The sequence below is a fragment of the Haliotis rufescens genome, unplaced genomic scaffold, assembly GCF_023055435.1.
Source record: "Haliotis rufescens isolate VD_foot unplaced genomic scaffold, xgHalRufe1.0.p SCAF_3, whole genome shotgun sequence".
Classification (NCBI taxonomy): Eukaryota; Metazoa; Mollusca; class Gastropoda; order Lepetellida; family Haliotidae; genus Haliotis; species Haliotis rufescens.
The window spans coordinates 26763843-26783551 of NW_025964001.1; the positions used below are offsets into that span (position 1 = coordinate 26763843).

At 40.9% G+C, this 19709-nt stretch overlaps 1 protein-coding gene across 2 annotated transcripts in view; it reads right to left on the minus strand.

The window, feature by feature from the left end:
• LOC124144808 overlaps positions 1–19709 on the minus strand; it is a 159038-nt gene that overhangs the window by 14232 nt on the left and 125097 nt on the right. For both annotated transcript variants that reach the window (XM_046514386.2, XM_046514394.2), the window contains 5 exons: positions 13639–13778; positions 11916–12018; positions 11539–11651; positions 9778–9962; positions 5668–5774 (listed from right to left, as the gene is read on the minus strand). In XM_046514386.2, coding sequence (XP_046370342.2) covers positions 5668–5774; positions 9778–9962; positions 11539–11651; positions 11916–12018; positions 13639–13778 — 648 coding nt within the window. The remainder of the gene's footprint in view (positions 1–5667; positions 5775–9777; positions 9963–11538; positions 11652–11915; positions 12019–13638; positions 13779–19709) is intronic.

Below are 19709 nucleotides of genomic sequence, written 5' to 3' on the forward strand. Positions count from 1 at the left end.
CATGTAAAGACAATCATCTCATCTCACTGTTGAAAAAGGTCTCCCACTCTTGTTAATGTTTCTTTGTCTGTAAACGCGTATCAGCTCCACCTGTCACAGTCATGGATTCAATCTAATGACCTGTGTTTTAATAATAGGGTTTTCGTTGTTGCCAAGGAAACGGAATATTTATGAACATCACCCGAACCCCAGAAAACATATTTTTTTAACCCTGTAAGAAATATATTGAAGAATGATGGAATTATATAGAACGTTGTCAACGTGAGACACCAAATGAATTAATTTTCTAGGCATTTCTTTATTAGCATAAATATAAACTAAAATTAACAAAATATGTGAAATAACAATATTATAATTATCTTTAAATGTTAGTAACTCGTAATATTGAATAACTTACCCAAAATAATCATATGCGCACTTTACAAGTTCCTACCTGTGCAAACCGAAGATTGGGAGTTGCACTGAATGTGCATGCCCGCTAATTACCTGTACATTGTTACTTGATACAGGTGAGCAGTCTGGCTCTGAGAGAGTGCATTCCCTCACCCCATACAACAACAAGCATCTCCCCCGTCCACTATCTTATATAGACGACACAGCCCTGATAAGCCTGGCTGAAACATGTACATGTTTGTTACGTGCACCTACGCATATAGATCCCCCATCACCCCAAGTTCCACTCCCCCCATTCATTTCCCGATGAGTACACTACATTCACCCCCAAAACAGAGGCTATCTGAAGCAAACCAGACTGGTCTTTCATCAGAAACATCCCTGCCAACATGGCTGCTTCATAGTGTGAGTATTGTGTGTGTGGAATTTCATTCTATTTTGAAGGAGTTGACATTTAGGTTGGAAGTGTTCTGTGTTGCATCAGTATACTGCATCAGTACCCAGAGTTTCATCATCTCAGTCATGTGATCAAGCAGTAATAAGCTGCCTACGCCTTGTGTTCTCTATGGTTCTCATTCTAAGCATTTTGAAGGAGAGTGAATTCCTATGCTCGATAAGAGACTTTCAGTACCTTGGAGGGCCAATATTGGTTTTGTTTGTTTGTTGTTTAATGCCGCACTCAGCAATATTCCAGCCATACGATGGCGGTCTGTATATAATCGAGTCTGTACCAGAGAATCCAGTGAGTGATATCATGAGCATCGATCCACGCAATTGGGATCGATGACATGCATCAACCAAGTCAGCGATCCTGTTAGTCACCTTTTATGGCAAGCATGGGTGCCAATATTGGCATTACAGTGTGTGTGTGTGTGTGTGTGTGTGTGTGTGTGTGTGTGTGTGTGTGTGTGTGTGTGTGTGTGTGTGTGTGTGTGTGTGTGTGTGTGTTTAAGATGAATACCTCACTCAGACACAGCATACTGACACTGAGCCAACCAGTCCTTGTTTTAGCCTCTTAACACCAAGCGCCAGACACGATAACAACAAGTACCATCTTGTAACGTCTTTTGGTATGACGCGGCCGGGGATCAAACACCGGACCTTCCGCTCTCTTGGCGGACGCTCTACCACTAGACCACGGAGGCGGACTGGTATTACAGAGTGACTATGGTTGTACACTGCTGTTAGCAATAGCCCAGCATTGGTGGTGATCATGCCTCTATGGACTTTACACATTGTACCGATGTGAAATCTGATGTTTGCTTGTTTATTTAACGCTGTACTCAGCAATATTCCAGCTATATGACAACAGCCTGTAAATAATCAAACCCAACCAGACGATCCAGTGATTGATACTATTAACAACGATCCGTGTCGTTGGGGTATGATGACAACAGTCACGGAGCCTGACTACCCAATCCATTTAGTCACCTTTGTAGGTCCACAGCAATGCATGCTTGTCACATGATAAACACACTTTACTTAATCCTTTTGGGATTAAAATTCACATTTTATTTATATATTATTTTTTTTAATAAAATAAATGCATACAACATTGTGAAATTATTAAGCAAACAATTTATGGTAATTCTGTAATTAAGTTGAATAGACTAATATTTTCGAACACACAAGATTTTAGGGATGGCTGCAAGAGCAACAACTGCACAAAATTGTGAAAATAGGTACATTGTGTAGATTTCATATTTGTAAAATTCAGATAGGTTTCAGAATAAATAGAGGTTATCACGCGAGTGTGTTTGGGGATGGTAAATATCCTGCATTAGGAATAAACATTGTATTTAGCGAGCCTTGGCCAGCTAAATACATAGTGTTTATTCCTAATAAAGGATATTTACCATCCCCAAACACACAAGCGTGATAACCTCTTTATCATATAATGTCATTCTTTAATTCTGTGCTTCAAAATCGCTTTCCCTCTCTCACAAACATTACCGAAACATTGCGAGTTTTCCTGGAATGCGCGCATCAATATTTATTACGTCACAGGGTAAGTGATGTGTCAGTCGGACAGTGACAGTAGCCAATATAGTTCCAACTGAAATCTGTTTCTTATACAGTGTCGAAGCAACATATACGCAAAACAACAATTGTTTTTTTAATTGCCTTTCGCGGCAATCCATCGGTCTGTCCGCTAGAGTAACTGCCCTTTTTCAAAGGGAAGCAACTCTAACCCGGTCAGACGTTGTTGACAGTCGGTCTGTCCTGTCATAACGTTAAGAAGTGTAGTCAGATGTACACACAGCGAAAAACGAAACAAGGTAACAATTCAAACATATTTCGGCCAAATCCAACTATTTTAATTTGTGGAGAAGGTTTCAAGCCGCAGAGGTCTACAAGCACATATATGGCTACTGATCCCGCTTGGCTAGACCTCGGGCCCTCGTAAAATTGTTTCGAAATTTATATCGCCAAAGTTGCCAAAACTTATAAAATGCCTTAGCTACGTCACATTTAGAATATGATTTTCAGTATATTAGATTGTTCTTTTGCTGATGATAGCATTAATCCCTGTAGTTTATCCCGATTCCCGATGGTTAATTCAGACTCGATCGCCGAATGACGAGGGTGACGCCATGTTTGTTTATAAACAGTGAAAGTAGTCCCTACTTGACCTTTGATATTTGCATCTCTATCCGCATATGACCCAAACGGATATCGTTTTTATCCGTTGGCTTTATCCTGCCGAGAAACCTACCCATTATATGATAAATAGAGGTTATCACGCGAGTGTGTTTGGGGATGGTAAATATCCTGCATTAGGAATAAACATTGTATTTAGCGAGCCTTGGCCAGCTAAATACATAGTGTTTATTCCTAATAAAGGATATTTACCATCCCCAAACACACAAGCGTGATAACCTCTTTATCATATAATGTCATTCTTTAATTCTGTGCTTTAAAATCGCTTTCCCTCTCTCACAAGCATTACCGAAACATTGCGAGTTTTCCTGGAATGCGCGCATTAATATTTATTACGTCACAGGGTAAGTGATGTGTCAGTCGGACAGTGACAGTAGCCAATATAGTTCCAACTGAAATCTGTTTCTTATACAGTGGCGAAGCAACATATTCGCAAAACAACAGTTGTTTTTAATTGCCTTTCGCGGCAATCCATCGGTCTGTCCGCTAGAATAACTGCTCTTTGTCAAAGGGAGGCTACTCTAACCCTAGTCTATGAGACGTCAGGGCCACGGTCAGACGTTGTTGACAGTCGGTCTGTCCTGTCATAACGTTAAGAAGTGTAGTCAGATGTACACACAGCGACAAAAAGAAACAAGGTAACAATTCAAACATATTTCGGTCAAATCCAACTACGGTATTTTGATTTGTGGAGAAGGTTTCAAGCCGAAGAGGTCTACAAGCACAGATATGGCTACTGATCCAGCTTGGCTCGTGTCCTCGCAAAATTGTTTCGAAATTTATATCTCCAAAGTTGCCAAAACTTATAAAATACCTTAGCCACGTCACAGTTAGACACTGATTTTCAGTATATTAGACTGTTCTTTTGATAATGATAGCAATTATCCCTGTAGTTTATCCAGAAAACCGATGGTTAATTCTGACTCGATCGCCGAATGACGAGGGCCGATGCCATGTTTGTTTATAAACAGTGAAGTAGTCTTACTTGACCTTTGATATTTGCATCTCTATCCGCATATGACCCCAACGGATATCGTTTTTATCCATTGGCTTTATCCTGCCGAGAAACCTACCCATTATATGATAAATAAAACTATACAGGTGTATACAGATGTATCTCACAACTCACAACAATTCACATCTTTGGGGCATGATGACACATCCAGTCCTCATCTTGGTCAGCTATTACTAGCATGTGGTGATGGGAATGTTTGTTTAACATGCACTCAGCAATATTCAAGCTATATGATAGCGATATGTAAACAATCACACCTCCATGGTTTAGTGAGTAGAGCGTCCGCCCAAAGAGCGGAAGGTCCGGGTTCGATCCCCGTCCATGTCATACCAAAAGATGTTAAAAGATGGTACTTGTTGTTACCCTGCCTGGTGCTTGTCATTAAGGGGCTAAAACAAGGACTGGTCGGCTCATAGTCAGAACACTGTGTCTGAGTGGAGTGTTCTTGTTAAACCTCGACATGGTATCTCATTTGGCTGGCACTAAAAATCGGCATCAGTCCGGACTAGTACAAGCAGCCCCCTGCCCCCATCCCCCCCCCCCCTACAACACACACACACACACACACACACACACACACACACACACACACACACACACACACACACACACACACACACACACACACACACACACACACACGAGCAATAATCTTAGACACAACGTTAAACCCCGTTCCACCTCAGCTCATTAGTCCTACTGACTGCGTCCATGAAGGTGTCTCAGCCTACACTTTACTTTACCTGTCCTAGGTAGTCAACCAGGACTTCGATTTCCTGTTCACAACTATCAGATTCCACCGTGTACAATGCAGCACATACAGGACCCTCCCTCTCACAACTAGCTTCATCCTCTCAGATTTCTATTAAGTACTTAAAGTTTTATTTTCATCAAAATCTAACACGCCATTCATTACATCAGTTTTTCAGACTACATACATTACTACCTTCCTCTACATAGCAACCATCTGCTTGGTGTGTACTTACACACCATTTCCACATTAATAGAATCATACATGTGCTGGTTGTTGCATTTTGAATATCTACACATTCAACAAATAGATCACTTCATCCAACCTTTCAACTCTTTTCAGATATTACAATCAATAAAACACCCGAGGTTAGAGAGATAAGGGGTCTACAATGAGATATTGGGGAGGGGGCAGTATTTTTGTACTAAAAACATAATCTGTTCCTGACAATGCTGAAAGAAAATGTCCTCCAGTTCTACAACAAATACATTATTTGTTCACTCGACATATTTATTCACTCTGGATGTTCTGGAAAATAATGGGCCATGGATCAGAAGAAATTCTTTGGCTTGTATGTTTTACATTGCAGGCTGAGAATTTATTCTGTCTCAAACTAAAACCTCACCTCAACCTGAATATTAACTGGTCAGTCCTTAAGGTAATACTTAGGGGTGGTCGGGTAGCCTAGTGGTTAAAGCGTTCGCTCGTCACGCCGAAAACCCGGGTTCGATTCCCGACATGGGTACATTGTGTGAAGCCCATTTCTGGTGTCCCCCACTGTGATATTGCTGGAATATTGCTAAAAGCGGCGCAAAACCATACTCACTCACTCTAAGGTAATACTTACAGTTGGAGTGACAGTCGCTGACTTTCGAGGCATCGAGTGGATTGTGAAAGTAGTAAGCTGTCTTGCCAATCACCTCGTTTGGTTCGTAGCCAATCAGTGTGATGATTCTGTGACAAAAATGTTTCTAATTTGAACACGTCCAGCAGAATCAAACCTGTTAATGCAATCAAACAACAAACATTCCCGTGATTATTCTACCCCAATATTATCTGTGGGAGTTCAGTTCCACAACCAACTGTTCCTAAATTTCCTGAAACTGTCTGATACATAAATTTCATCTCTTCACTGCAATGTTCCTTCAGACCAAAAGCTGATTCCTTAACAGCAAAATCAATTTTGGGACTGTTTTACATGTTTCCTAGATTGTTCCTTGATATACAGAAAAGTTTAACAGAAGCAGAATAAGGAACTTTTCCCAGTTCAGTTCAGAACTCAATTCCACATCCAAAACACTGGGGATCTAGAGAAGGTCTTTTGAGGTGTAGACCACCTTTTTTAGACACCCTACTATTCACCAGTGTTAACCCCTGATCTTGTCAACTTCATGACTTCAGTCACGCACACCCCTTTTTTCAAAATACTTGACCCCTCTCCAAAAATGTCCTTCCCACCAAGAAACAAAAATGGTCACAAAGTTTCCATGAAATCATCCTTGGACACCTTTAGATATTCCACAAAGTGTGCAGCACTGTTCATAGCAACAACCATCATGTGTATATATAATTCATTTAGGTTCCAACATCGGTGGTTCTGTTAGGAGCCAAAGCATGACAGAGTCTTGACAGCCTGAGAAACATGCTGATATGTAGGAAGCAAGGTTTTTGTTTTATGCCCTTGTGGTTTTACTTCTATAACAACCTGTCAGGTTTTGTGCTGTCTGTATTTATTTATACCTCCACTGTTACCTCATCAAAGTACAAACAGAAATGTGCCTCAGTCATTAGAATATGCCATGACTTGTATTGCTGATGCTAGAAACCACAAATGAATATACTCATGTGTTCTGGCAATAAGCCTCAGGGTCTGGTTACATCCTTTTTTTAAAACTAATTTACTGCCGTAGCCACGGAATGTTACATCTATTGTGATCGTCGGAAAAGTAAATGTAGGGATCTATTGTGAGGATGTCTGCTTGTTTAGCCTCATCCCAGATGAATGTTATTACTTGATGTCATATGTTATCTCACTGAACACTCCACACACGACCCTGCACTGTGACAGAGTTTACATAAACATCCACCGGTCTGGTCTACCTGAGCACTCCCCATTTCCATGCATTTCTGTCATACAGGCACATTTTAATGTAGACATTTTATAAGAATAGAAACAGGGTTGTAACACACCATACATTTCATAGCTGGTTTCTGTGGGTCATCCCGGACGGACGGACGGACAATCCAGTTATTGACATCATGAGCATCGATCCACGCAATTGGGATACGATGACATGCATCAACCAAGTTAGCAAGTCTGCCCACCCGATCCCGTTGACTCTCACGACAAGCATGGGTTGCTGAAGACCAATTCTAACCCGGATCTCTAGGGCCCAATATACCATCAAGCATCATCATGTTCACCTGTTGTTGACAGGTGCTCCGACAGGGATTCTGATCACCTGAGGACCGCCTCCGTGGTCTTGTGGTAGAGCGTCAGCCCGGAGAGCTATTACTAGCATGTGGTGATGGAAATGTTTGTTTGTTTAACATGCACTCAGCAATATTCAAGCCATATGATAGCGATATATGTAAACAATCACACCTCCATGGTTTAGTTAGTAGAGCGTCAGCACACAGAGCGGAAGGTCCGGGTTTGATCCCCGACCGCGTCATACCAAAAGACGTTAAAAGATGGTACTTGTTGTTAGCCTGTCTGGCGCTCGGCATTAAGGGGCTAAAACAAGGACTGGTCTGCTCGGAGTCAGTATACTGTGTCTGAGTGGGGTATTCATGTTAAACTGCGGCATGGTATCTCAGTGGGCTAGCACTATAAATCGGCTTCAGTCCAGACTAGTACAAGCAGCCACACACACACACACACGTGCATGCACGTTGCTATATAAGTGCAATAATCTTGGACGCGACGTTAAACCCAATTTCACCTCACCTCACCTCCTCACCTGGGACTTCTCCTGCACCATGTGTGTCTTGAAGGTGTTATTTGTTGAGAGATTAGACTGAGAGATTACAGTAAGGACACTAAAGAGAGACACCGGAACCAGGCGTGACCCTCTGGTACCCGATCTCATGTATACTATTTTAGGCCACCAGACAGATAAACAAGGGGTTGATAGTGCGAGCACCAACTCTGGTATCATGCAACTATTCATATTCTGCAAACAACCAATCATGTTTAGTTAACCTGTCAGGTGATATAGGCTTTCATATCCCATAAGCCATGTGAGGTATATCTTTGTGCTAAGTCATGTTTATCAACAAAATTGATTTTCATTTAACAGGGACAATTTGAACATATTTTAACTCCAGGACCATAAATTGCGTTCCATACAACAGGGAATTTTACACTTCCAGTTTGACACACTTGGTTGATAAATCCAGTAAGGGTTTGCCTGGACTGGGTGCCGTTGTATGAAACAGCTTAGCGCTACGACACAACCAGGGATTCGACACACCGAGTTCGAGACAGACAGGGTTTGACTGTTCCATAATAGTATAAGGGTACCGCTATTTTTCAGGGCATTATCATTTGCAGAAGCCTGAGGTCTTCCATTAACTGCCCGACGAAGGAGGGCAGTTGAAAAGACCAAGGACTTCTGCAAATGATAATGCCCTGAAAAATAGCGTTACCGTTGTTATACATGTAGCTAAAATGGATGGGATTTGTTATCAAATAAAAAGAAACAACAATATCAGTTTTGAAACATTTACTGCAATCAACACGAATGTCACTTACCCACTTTTACAAAAATGTAAACGTCATAGAACGAACCAGATGATGTCACTATTGAATGTGACGTCACCTATCCCTATGACGTCACCTAACCACGGGCGTGATAATGGCCTGTCGTCAAGCAATATGAGGGCATTATCAAGTTACAGTGGCCCGCTCATTTCTGATAACATGCGGGTGGTTTAATGATAATTCTATCCATTTTAGCTATAATACCAAGTATATCATGCATGCTGGACATAACAGCCAACCAATGAAGATCAGGTAGTTATAGTATCTGATCTGTCTGATTGTGTTTCATCTTACTCCAGACATGTATCGTTTTTCAGGTAAATCATCTGCCCGAAACCCCTGTCTCAAACTTTAGAAAAATCATAACCCCTGGCTAGAAGTATTAAAAATCAATTATGTTTGGTTAGGGTTAGGGTTAGGGTTAGGGTTAGGTTGCCCTAACCTAGGCAAAATTTGAAACCGGGGTTACGGGTGGAAATCTTTCTGTTTTCATGAATCAACCAGGGCTAGGACGGGTAACTTGGGTACTCGGGTTGGATGGGTCCTGAGTAGGACCCGGGTACCCACAGGACTACCCAGACCCGTGGTAAGAGAAGTGGATATTTATATCAAGGTGATCATGTGATATATTGTTCAATGATAATAACAATAAAACTCCATGGTTACACTGCAAGTTGCTTATGTTTGCAATTCTTTCTGACCATGCAAACATTCCTTCTGGCTTTAATATGATTGAGTCAACGAAAGATAAAGCATCAGTCAACATCAGTGTATACATGAGCAGAACATGTTGTACATGTATCTCCATAGTTTGTGCCAGGGCTGCGGTAAAACAATTTCCATTTGGACATTTTGTACCCAACTCTTGAGACCCATAGCAGGTACCAAGGTAGGGTCTGGGAAAAGGGTGTCTGGTACCCGGGTAGTAAATTTGGACTCGTCCAACCCCTACTGTCAACCACTGGTTTGCATGACCGCTCCTGGGCCCACTTGCACAAAGCGTTCTTAGCGCTAAGACTATCGTAAGCCTATGTTAAAGAATGGGAGTTACGATCATCTTAGCGCTAAGATCGATTTGTGCAAGTGGGCCCTGGAGTATTTATCAATGAATAGACATAAAACAAACACAGCAAGGCTGTCCCAGGTCATACAGAACACCATGCAGGAAGAGAGAAGCAAGTGCAGGCATACCTGGGATCACAATATGTAAACTTCATCCCAAGGTCATGTCTGCTCATGAACATGTTCCCTCCCATCCTAATCTCCAGGAGGGCGCTTGTCTGCAGGGGCTGACACATGCACACAAGGCCTTCAATGGCATAGCCGCACGCCTTTCTGGAGGCTCGTAATCTCAGGCGGCCTGTCCAGTGTACAAGCTGCGGAACAAACACAAATATACAGTTTGTAGGTAATTCACATAATACACTGTACATCAAATAAAGATGTCAAACACAAACAGAAATATGTAAACAGTTTATAGATATTTCAAATTGACCAAAAATAATTAATATAGAGTAAACATAAAAAGGCAATAAATAGTTTATAGATGTTTCAAATTATGCCCTGTGCTTTAAAGATAATTAACAAAGAGCAAAAGAACAAACTTATAGTTTATAGATATTTCAAATTATGCCCAGTGCATCAAAGATAATTAATAAAGAGTAAACAGACAAGAAATAAATAGTTTATAGATATTTCAAATTATGCCCTCTGTATCAAAGATAATTAATAAAGAGCAAACAGACAAGAAATAAATAATTCATATACATATATATCATATTTCTAAGACAAATAGAACAAAGAGACTTTGGTCAGGATTGAGCATAATGGATTGAGATGCATATTGACATCCTAGGTACATAAAGGGCTTATCTTGACAAGTTTCATACTTATTGATACACAAAACCAAAGCCAACTCAGGGAGCCAACAGCATATACATTTCGACTGCAGGAAGTCAATAAATCAATTTACTTGAGAACCTTCCCCATAGTTACATTTAACATTCTCACATTCGGTATGTTTCTGTTTCAATACATAAGAGTTTTTACTGCCACCTTTGCGTCTTTGAAGCAAAGAAGGAATAACCCTGATACCTATGGGAGTGTGCGAGTGACTGCCGGTATGAGTAGGAGAGAATACTAGTCTGGTTACACTGAGCGCCCCTGGCAGGGCAGAGGTTAACTACATGAGGAAGAGGGCATCAGCTACACCACACACTCCATCAAGCCAGTTACGCAACCTGGAATGTGGTTGTGTGTGTGTTTAATTACCAAACAAACCTTCTCATCTTTCATGGGCATAAACATGTATAACTAGATTGTGCTTCTTCCATATGTATAAAGAAGTGCATTGAAGCAGTCTCATGGTAAAGGTCAGAACTAGCAGTAGGTCTTGTGTGTTGATGAGTAGAGGATATACATGTATATATCAAGGGAATATGTGTGATAGTGTGTCTTGTGTGTGTTGATGAGTAGTGGATATACATGTATATATCAAGGGAATATGTGTGATAGTGTGTTTTGTGTGTGTTGATGAGTAGTGGATATACATGTATATATCAAGGGAATATGTGTGATAGTGTGTTTTGTGTGTGTTGATGAGTAGTGGATATACATGTATATATCAAGGGAATATGTGTGATAGTGTGTCTTGTGTGTTGATGCGTATTGCATGTCACAGAGTTATGTGTGATAGTGTGTCTCGTGTGTGTTGATGAGTATTGGATGTCACAGAGTTATGTGTGATAGTGTGTCTTGTGTGTTGATTTGTATTGGATGTCACAGAGTTATGTGTGACAGTGTGTCTTGTGTGTTGATGTGTATTGAATGTCACAGAGTTATGTGTGATAGTGTGTCTTGTGTGTTGATGTGTATTGGATGTCAGGAAGAATGTATGACTATTTATTTTGTCACAGTGCTTCCAATGCTGTGCACACAGAGCAGCATACTTACCACGAAGCCTGTCTGACGACTCCTCGCATCAATTTTACCAAATTGAAACTTCATCCGTATGAGGAAAGAGCATTTCTGCTCTGACTGGAGGATGTCCTTGACATTTGCCGACACTGAATTGTAAGGAAAATGAAAAAGTTAAAATACATCCCATTGTTATTGTGATTCTGCACATTTACTGATATTTGAAGACTGATATTTGAAACAAATTAAAATAAGAGGTATCTAATCTACAATTAGACTACCTCAAATTTCAAAGCACAATAGGATTTTCTCCTAAACTGACTTTGAATTTCAATTCTCGTTATTTTCTTATGCAAATGTCCACATGATGAAATATGTGTACACTACACATCAAACTTCATGCCCTTTCTTACCATCAGCTGTTGGGGGGGGTACAGAGACGGTAAACTGCTTCGACAGCTCTCTCACATCTTCTGGGTGGATGATGTGGATCAAAGACGTTCCCAGGAGGTTTTCCTGGAGCAAATAAATGTGTATACCAACATTATACACATAGTTGTAAAACAAATAGCATTAATGACATTACAATTATCACTATTACAAAACATAGTGAAATGTGTCCTGTGTACTGAACACAGATCACAAATTAGGTGAAGCTGAGCAATGCTGGTGGCAGAGAGTAGGTGGATGGGTGTCTGTGTTCGTTAGTTTGACTTCTGATAGTTCCTAGAGTTTCTGTCGTGGCTTGCACTGAAGCACAGTACACATGTGGTGCCTTCTTAAGCAAGACCTGGACATTGCTTAAACTATGCCTCTGTTCACCCAGCAGTAAATGGGTACCTGGTAGGATGAGATGGTATAATTGGTCTGTATACTCGCATGCTTGGGATAACTCACTCACTGCTAAAAAAAGTAACAAATGGGTAAACATTAGTACTATTTTATGTTCGTTCTCAGAAAGTAACAATAAACTGGTGGATTGTCAACTAAGTAACTTTAACTCCCAACCATCGGGAGTGCAACTTTGCAAAACTGACCATCAGTCAGCAAAATAGACCAACTCGGACTGTTGGGCAGGCGGGTATTTTAAACACTGGCTCTCTGTCAACCTCCACTTCATAAACACTGCACAAAACTGTTGTGTATGTGTTACACTGCAACGTAGATTCATAAATCCTCATTTGACAGTACACACTCACCTGATTGAAACCAAGGTGTTGTTCTATAGTGTCAGACACATACAGAATCCTGTACACACTTACCTGTTTGAGACCCAGGTGTTGCTCTATAGTGTCAGACACATACAGAATCCTGTACACACTTACCTGTTTGAGACCCAGGTGTTGCTCTATAGTGTCAGACACATACAGAATCCTGTACACACTTACCTGTTTGAGACCCAGGTGTTGCTCTATAGTGTCAGACACACTCACCTGTTTGAGACCCAGGTGTTGCTCTATAGTGTCAGACACATACAGAATCCTGTACACACTTACCTGTTTGAGACCCAGGTGTTGCTCTATAGTGTCAGACACATACAGAATCCTGTACACACTTACCTGTTTGAGACCCAGGTGTTGCTCTATAGTGTCAGACACACTCACCTGTTTGAGACCCAGGTGTTGCTCTATAGTGTCAGACACACTCACCTGTTTGAGACCCAGGTTTTGTTCTATAGTGTCAGACACACTCACCTGTTTGAAACCCAGGTTTTGTTCTATAGTGTCAGACACACTCACCTGTTTGAGACCCAGGTGTTGCGCCATCGTGTCAGACACATACAGAATCCTGTACACTCACCTGTTTGAGACCCATGTTTTGTTCTATAGTGTCAGACACACTCACCTGTTTGAGACCCAGGTTTTGTTCTATAGTGTCAGACACACTCACCTGTTTGAGACCCAGGTGTTGCGCTATCGTGTCAGACACATACAGAATCCTGTACACTCACCTGTTTGAGACCCAGGTGTTGCTCTACAGAGTCTGACACATACAGAATCCTGTACACTCACCTGTTTGAGACGCAGGTGTTGCTCTATAGTGTCAGACACATACAGAATCCTGTACACACTCACCTGTTTGAGACCCAGATGTTGCTCTATAGTGTCTGACACATACAGAATCCTGTACACTCACCTGTTTGAGACCCAGGTGTTGCTCTATAGTGTCGGACACATACAGAATCGTACAGTTCTTCTTGACGAACATGACAAAGCCTTGCAGTGTCTCCAGCATCAGCTTGCCTTCCTCCACCTGTGGCTGGGAAGAGGGGGCACCTGGAACAAGGGACAATACTCTTTCAAAGAATGTCACTTATTGTCACTTATTTTTCACCAGTTTGGAGGAGAGCTCTGGTATCTGGAACTTAAAACAAAACTGTGATGACAAAACAATTATCACAAACATTTATGATTGGCAATCTGTGACTTCAGCCACTAGTCATTAAACTTTCCTGTATATTTTACCATGCTAAAATGAAATTGAATTTTACTCACTGTTTTTATCAGAGGTGGTTAAGGTGATTTGAAACCTCTGATTGACCAATCAGAACAGTAATTTCCAAATTCATGGTATATGTATAATTGTGTATATTCTACAACATACAGCTAGGAAATTCCATATATACTTCCCAAAAAATTATAGGGATCATGAATAGGTTTGGGGATATTTCTAATAGTAAAGACTAGTGAGAACACAATTTCATAAAAATATCCCCCAAAATTTCATGATCCCTAATTTTGATTGTTCAGTATAAATGTAGTTATACTGATATACATAAAATGATGCCAAGAGACAATCTATGCCAGTGGACTCGGACATTTGGGGCACAGACTGGTAGTAGAGTGATGCTGGCATCCCACCACAGTCACAAAACAAGACAGTTGACCCTCATTAATCACAGTGCAAGGGAGCAAGACAAATTATTCATTGATGAACAGACATAGTATACAGCAGCTAGGAGACAGTGTTAGGGAGACTCAACACTGTATGCCTTGATAAGGTCATCACCTGGAGACAGTAGGCTCCAAGTTTCATGTCAAATTAACTCAGACAACACACAAAATGGAGTTTGTCTGGAATCTTTAATTTGTGGTATCAGGAATCAATGATAAAAAAAAATGAATGAGTCAGCTGGGACAAGTATTTGTTATTAGTACAGTTTTTCTAAAAAGCGGAATTTGTTTCACAAGGATCATTACCTCCCCTGACAACTATGTCCTACTTTACCAAGGGCCAATGTGAGTTAGTGAGTGAGTTTGGATTACTCTGCTTTGAACAGTATTTGGGTTATTTCACAGCATCTCAGCTACATGTTGGAGGAAAGACTTAAGCAATGTCTTGGATATTTACCACTTCAGTCATTTGTATGACAAACCTTGAAACATTATCAGTGTGAATCTGGGATTCGAACCCATGACCGCAGGTTTCAGACACACCTAAGGGATGCAACTCTGCCCAGCAAACACCTGTGCCTCCTGGGCCACTATGAGGTGACTTTATGTGATGTACCAGGGCTGTATTAAAAAGAAGGATCAGGGGAGACCTTTCTATCTCCTACACTTTCAATAATACTAACCAACAAGTCCTGTTTTTCATTTTTGTATTTAAAACTATGGAATAAAGATAAATCAGTTCTTTTGAGAGACTACTTATTTCGAGTCTCTTCTTGCTATCAGATTTATTTCAACCTTCTTATCAATATATTTTAGGAAAATTAAAGAATTTTTTCAGTCAAGGGGCCATTTTTAAATAAATTGATTGTTTTCTCTACCAGCAGAATAGGACACGCTTACCTTTTTTTGTGAACACCTGGTGTCTTCACTGATTTATTTTGATCCTTTCATATAACTTTTATCACTATTTTGCCTTTTACATCCAATGGAATCTGTTTTGGTCCTTTATTGGGACTGATTGTTCTCTGGCGTTGATGATTTATATTCCTAACTGAACAATATGTACCCTGACAGTTTCTTCCATACTGAATCTTACATTATTGGCTTCAAATCCCATAAAACCTGAAACAAAATAGTATGGTATTAGCTGCAACAGTTCATGAAGTCAGTACTTGTCAAACACTGCCCCCAGGGTGCCGTGTATGTCTGTGTACATGTCCATGCAAAGGACGCTGGGATTAAAAGTGACACCAAGGTAGGGTAACATTTACACAAAGTGTTTGAAAGTACAACAAATTTGCATATTTGAGTTTGCACACTATCTCAGCACCAGGGCCCACTTGCACAAAGCGATCTTAGCGCTACGACTATTGTAAGCCTATGTTAAAGTATGGGAGTTACGATCATCGTAGCGCTAAAACAGCTTTTCGCAAGTGGGCCCAGGACCCCGTTCCTTAAAGCGATCTTAGCGCCACGATGATCGTAAGTCTAAGTTAAAGTATGGGGCTTACAGTCACCTTAGCGCTAAGATCGCTTTCAGGAATTGGGCCGAGGAGTACAATTCATCCTCAGTCACCACTATGTAGATCAGGTGGTCTCAGTGAGTGAGTGAGTGAGTGAGTGAGTGAGCGAGTGAGTGAGTGATAAAAATTAAAATTCAACGTCGTATCAGCATTATTCCAGCCATAAAGTGAGGAGACCAAGTTTCTATAGACACGTTTGTTCTTCATAGGTTGCCCAGTCATCGAAGGTGCCACAATTTGCTGTGCAGAGTAGTGTCCCTTGGGCACGGCAGAAACCAATGATTGTGGGTTCAAATCCCAGTTGTGACAGGTTGGGGCTACTACTATGTGAATCAGGGGGTCTCAGTCTTCCATATTTTTCATAGCTAGGGAATGTGGATCAGAGTGAATGAGTGAGTTGGGTTTAACACCGCTTTTAACAGTATTACAGTTACATGTGTATATCATGGCGTGTCAGCTTAATAAGGGAGGAAAGCCCGAAGTGATGCAGGTCTCAGACGTTTACCACTTCGGTGAAACCCACGAGCACAGGTATGGTGCTGACAAACCTAGAAACATAATCAGGGCGAACCGGGATTCGAACCCACAATCATAGGTTTCTGGCGTGCCCAAAGGACGCAACTCTGCACAGCCAATAGCGGCGCCTTAGACGACTGGGCCACCCGTGCCCCCTGAATGTGGATCAGATGGTTACAATGGCTACCCAATACGACTACTGTCAGTCTTCTTTTAATGCATTAAAAATTAAAGTTAGTGACTACCCTAAACCTAAAATTCACCGTGAAATAATTTGTGTCACCCTGCCTTAAATATTTAACAGACAAAGAATGTGGACTAACAATACAAGAGCACAGCTGGGAGTTGAATAATAGCATTTAATTTTCCAACTTGAAATGTGATCTGACTTGAAATCAATAGCAGGAAATGCCAAATAACGCCTATTTAAAATGAGATCAAGGCCAACCTGCAAAGGCTGTAAAGATCTCAAGTGTTGTTACACAAGACAGCATGGTATTTTAAACGTAAATAAGCAGTGTTATGGATTCACTAAGCTTAAACATCTGCTGTTACATCATTTGACATTTCACTTTGGATGAGCAGTGTGTTGCATGCAAATATAAGATTATGTTGAAAGAGAGCAAGAAGAATGTGGTGGCACGTGGTCCTGTGCACTGCGCACAGGTCACAAATGTGGTGAAGTTTAGCAGCCTCGGCCGCGGAGAGTCCTTGGATGGGTGACTGCATTTCGGCAGTTTGGCTCCTGAGAGTTTCTAGTGTTTTGGTCCTGCCCCATACTGAAGCATATGACTGTGTTCGCCCGGAAGTAAATGACTTTGTTCGCAATGTGCATCTGTTCACCCAGAGGTGAGGTGAAATGGGGTTTAACGTTGTGTCCAACATTATTGCACTTATATAGCGACATGCATGCACGTGTGTGTGTGTGTGTGGCTGCTTGTACTAGCCCGGACTGATGCCGATTTATAGTGCTAGCTCACTGAGATACCATGCCGCAGTTTAACATGAATACCCCACTCAGACACAGTATACTGACTCCAAGCCGACCAGTCCTTGTTTTAGCCCCTTAATGCCGAGCACCAGACAGGGTAACAACAAGTACCATCTTTTAACGTCTTTTGGTATGACGCAGTCGGGGATCGAACCCCGGACCTTCCGCTCTCCGGGCGGACGCTCTACCACTAGACCACGGAGGCGGTCCTGTTCACCCAGAAGTAAATGGGTACCCAGTAGGATGAGATGGCAATATGGTTGTTAACCTTCCAGCACCTCACAGGCAGCCTGGGTTCCCTACTCCCCAGGGAGCTGAGAATGATTGAGTGCACAGAGATCTGGTGGCCGGGGTAATAATAGCGCCTTGAGCATGCCCCTGTGTGATGTGGAAATATGCGCAATATAAATGGTCTGTTATTATTATAACAGTTGAAAAAACATGAGATTTAACACGGAACCCAGTATGAAACCCTATAAAGTCTCTGGTGCTAGACTACATTGTTTATTGGTGTTTTTTAGGAGATATATATCTTAATAATCAATAAATCTGATACAACAAACTCCATCATGCCCAGATAAACATGTGTCACTATATCAATGAAAGATTTGATACAATAATTGACAGTAGTACTTGGAGGAGTGTCTAAGTACTAGATTGAGTATTCAGGTATATTCCGTAATAATTTCAGCAAATATTATTAAAGTGTGACATTTAAAATTTGTATTGATTCTTTGTATTAATGTACCAAATGTTTGATCATTGAGGTCAGAAGCGAAAGGCGAAACATTGGTTTCTTGCTCTTACTTAAAATACAATATTTCAGATTCTTTGGCAATATTGTAGAAACAAGGCTTTCCTGACAAGTGCTGTCTGCCACCAACATTAACCTTGTCATGTTTATACCTGGTTTTTTTACCACCCTGGTTAATCACAAGGGACATCTGTTTAACAACTGCCTCAATTAGGTGTGCAACAATTGATTTGACTTTCATGAACATTCCCAAGATAATCCTTAATCTCCAGACCACAGAATTGTAACATCAACTACAGTGTACAGCCAGATAGGATGAGATGGCCATTGGCAGTTAAAGTTGAACCTTCCATAATATTATATAATATTGTTGATGTAAACGTTATAAGTTCTAATCCATCAATGATGCAGTTTGGAAAATAAAAATAAATTTAAACTATTTTTGTTGTATTTCCTGACTGGATTTTGGTTCCAGTCAGTTGATCCCATTACGCAAATACAGAAAGTGTCTTCTTGTGTTCATTAAAGTGTTAAAAACAAGAAAATGAAAGTGCTATAGACCATGAAATGTATTATTCAAAAGAAGTTAAAGAACACCTATTTTTTCCCATGAGTATAATGAGTATAGTGAGTGAGTATGGTTTTACGCCGCTTTTAGCAATATTCCAGCAATATCACGGCGGGGAACACCAGAAATGGGCTTCACACATTGTATCCATGGGGGGATTTGAACCCGGGCCTTCAGTGTGACGAGCGAACGCTTTAACCACTAGGCTACCCGACCGCCCTTATGAGTATAGTTAATCCATAGTTACATGAAGAAATTGGATGTTCTTGAATTGTGGTAAAATGCTCAGTGAGTGAGTGAGTGAGTGAGTGAGTGAGTGAGTGAGTGTAGTAAGTAAGTATAGTTTTATGGTGCTTTTCACAATATTACAGCAATATCACAGTGGGGGGCACCAGAATTTGGCTTCACACATTGTACCCATATTGGGAATCGAACCCGGGTCTTTGGCATGACGTGTGAACACTTTAACCACTAGGTTACCCCACCACCTGCACTATAGTGTGATTAAACAGGCTACATACTCTTCCTGTTTAAAATTAGACAATTCTGCCACACAGAATTTGGTTACAACTGGCTGTCTCCTCATGCACTAAATTCAATGGAAAGTTGGTAGATTGTCAAACGTATTTAACCAAGACCCACAAAACCATCAGTATGAGAAGTCGTATACAATCATGGGTAACTTTTGTAATTCAATTCAGAAGGAAAGTAAACACTGAGTCACCTTACATGTTATAAATAATTCTAGTTTCACTCCCACTTGGGTGAGGCAGCTAAATTCATATTTGTCGTTCAGTTGTCAACTTTTTCCTTTTCACGCAAACAACAATGTGCAACAAGAAACCTCAAACAGCATCAACGGGATATCCAAATTGGCAAAAACTCCTTGGCCTCCGTTGATGAAATCCTGAACCTAATACAATTAGAAGTTTTGCCATTTTATATTTTGTTGGACGTGATA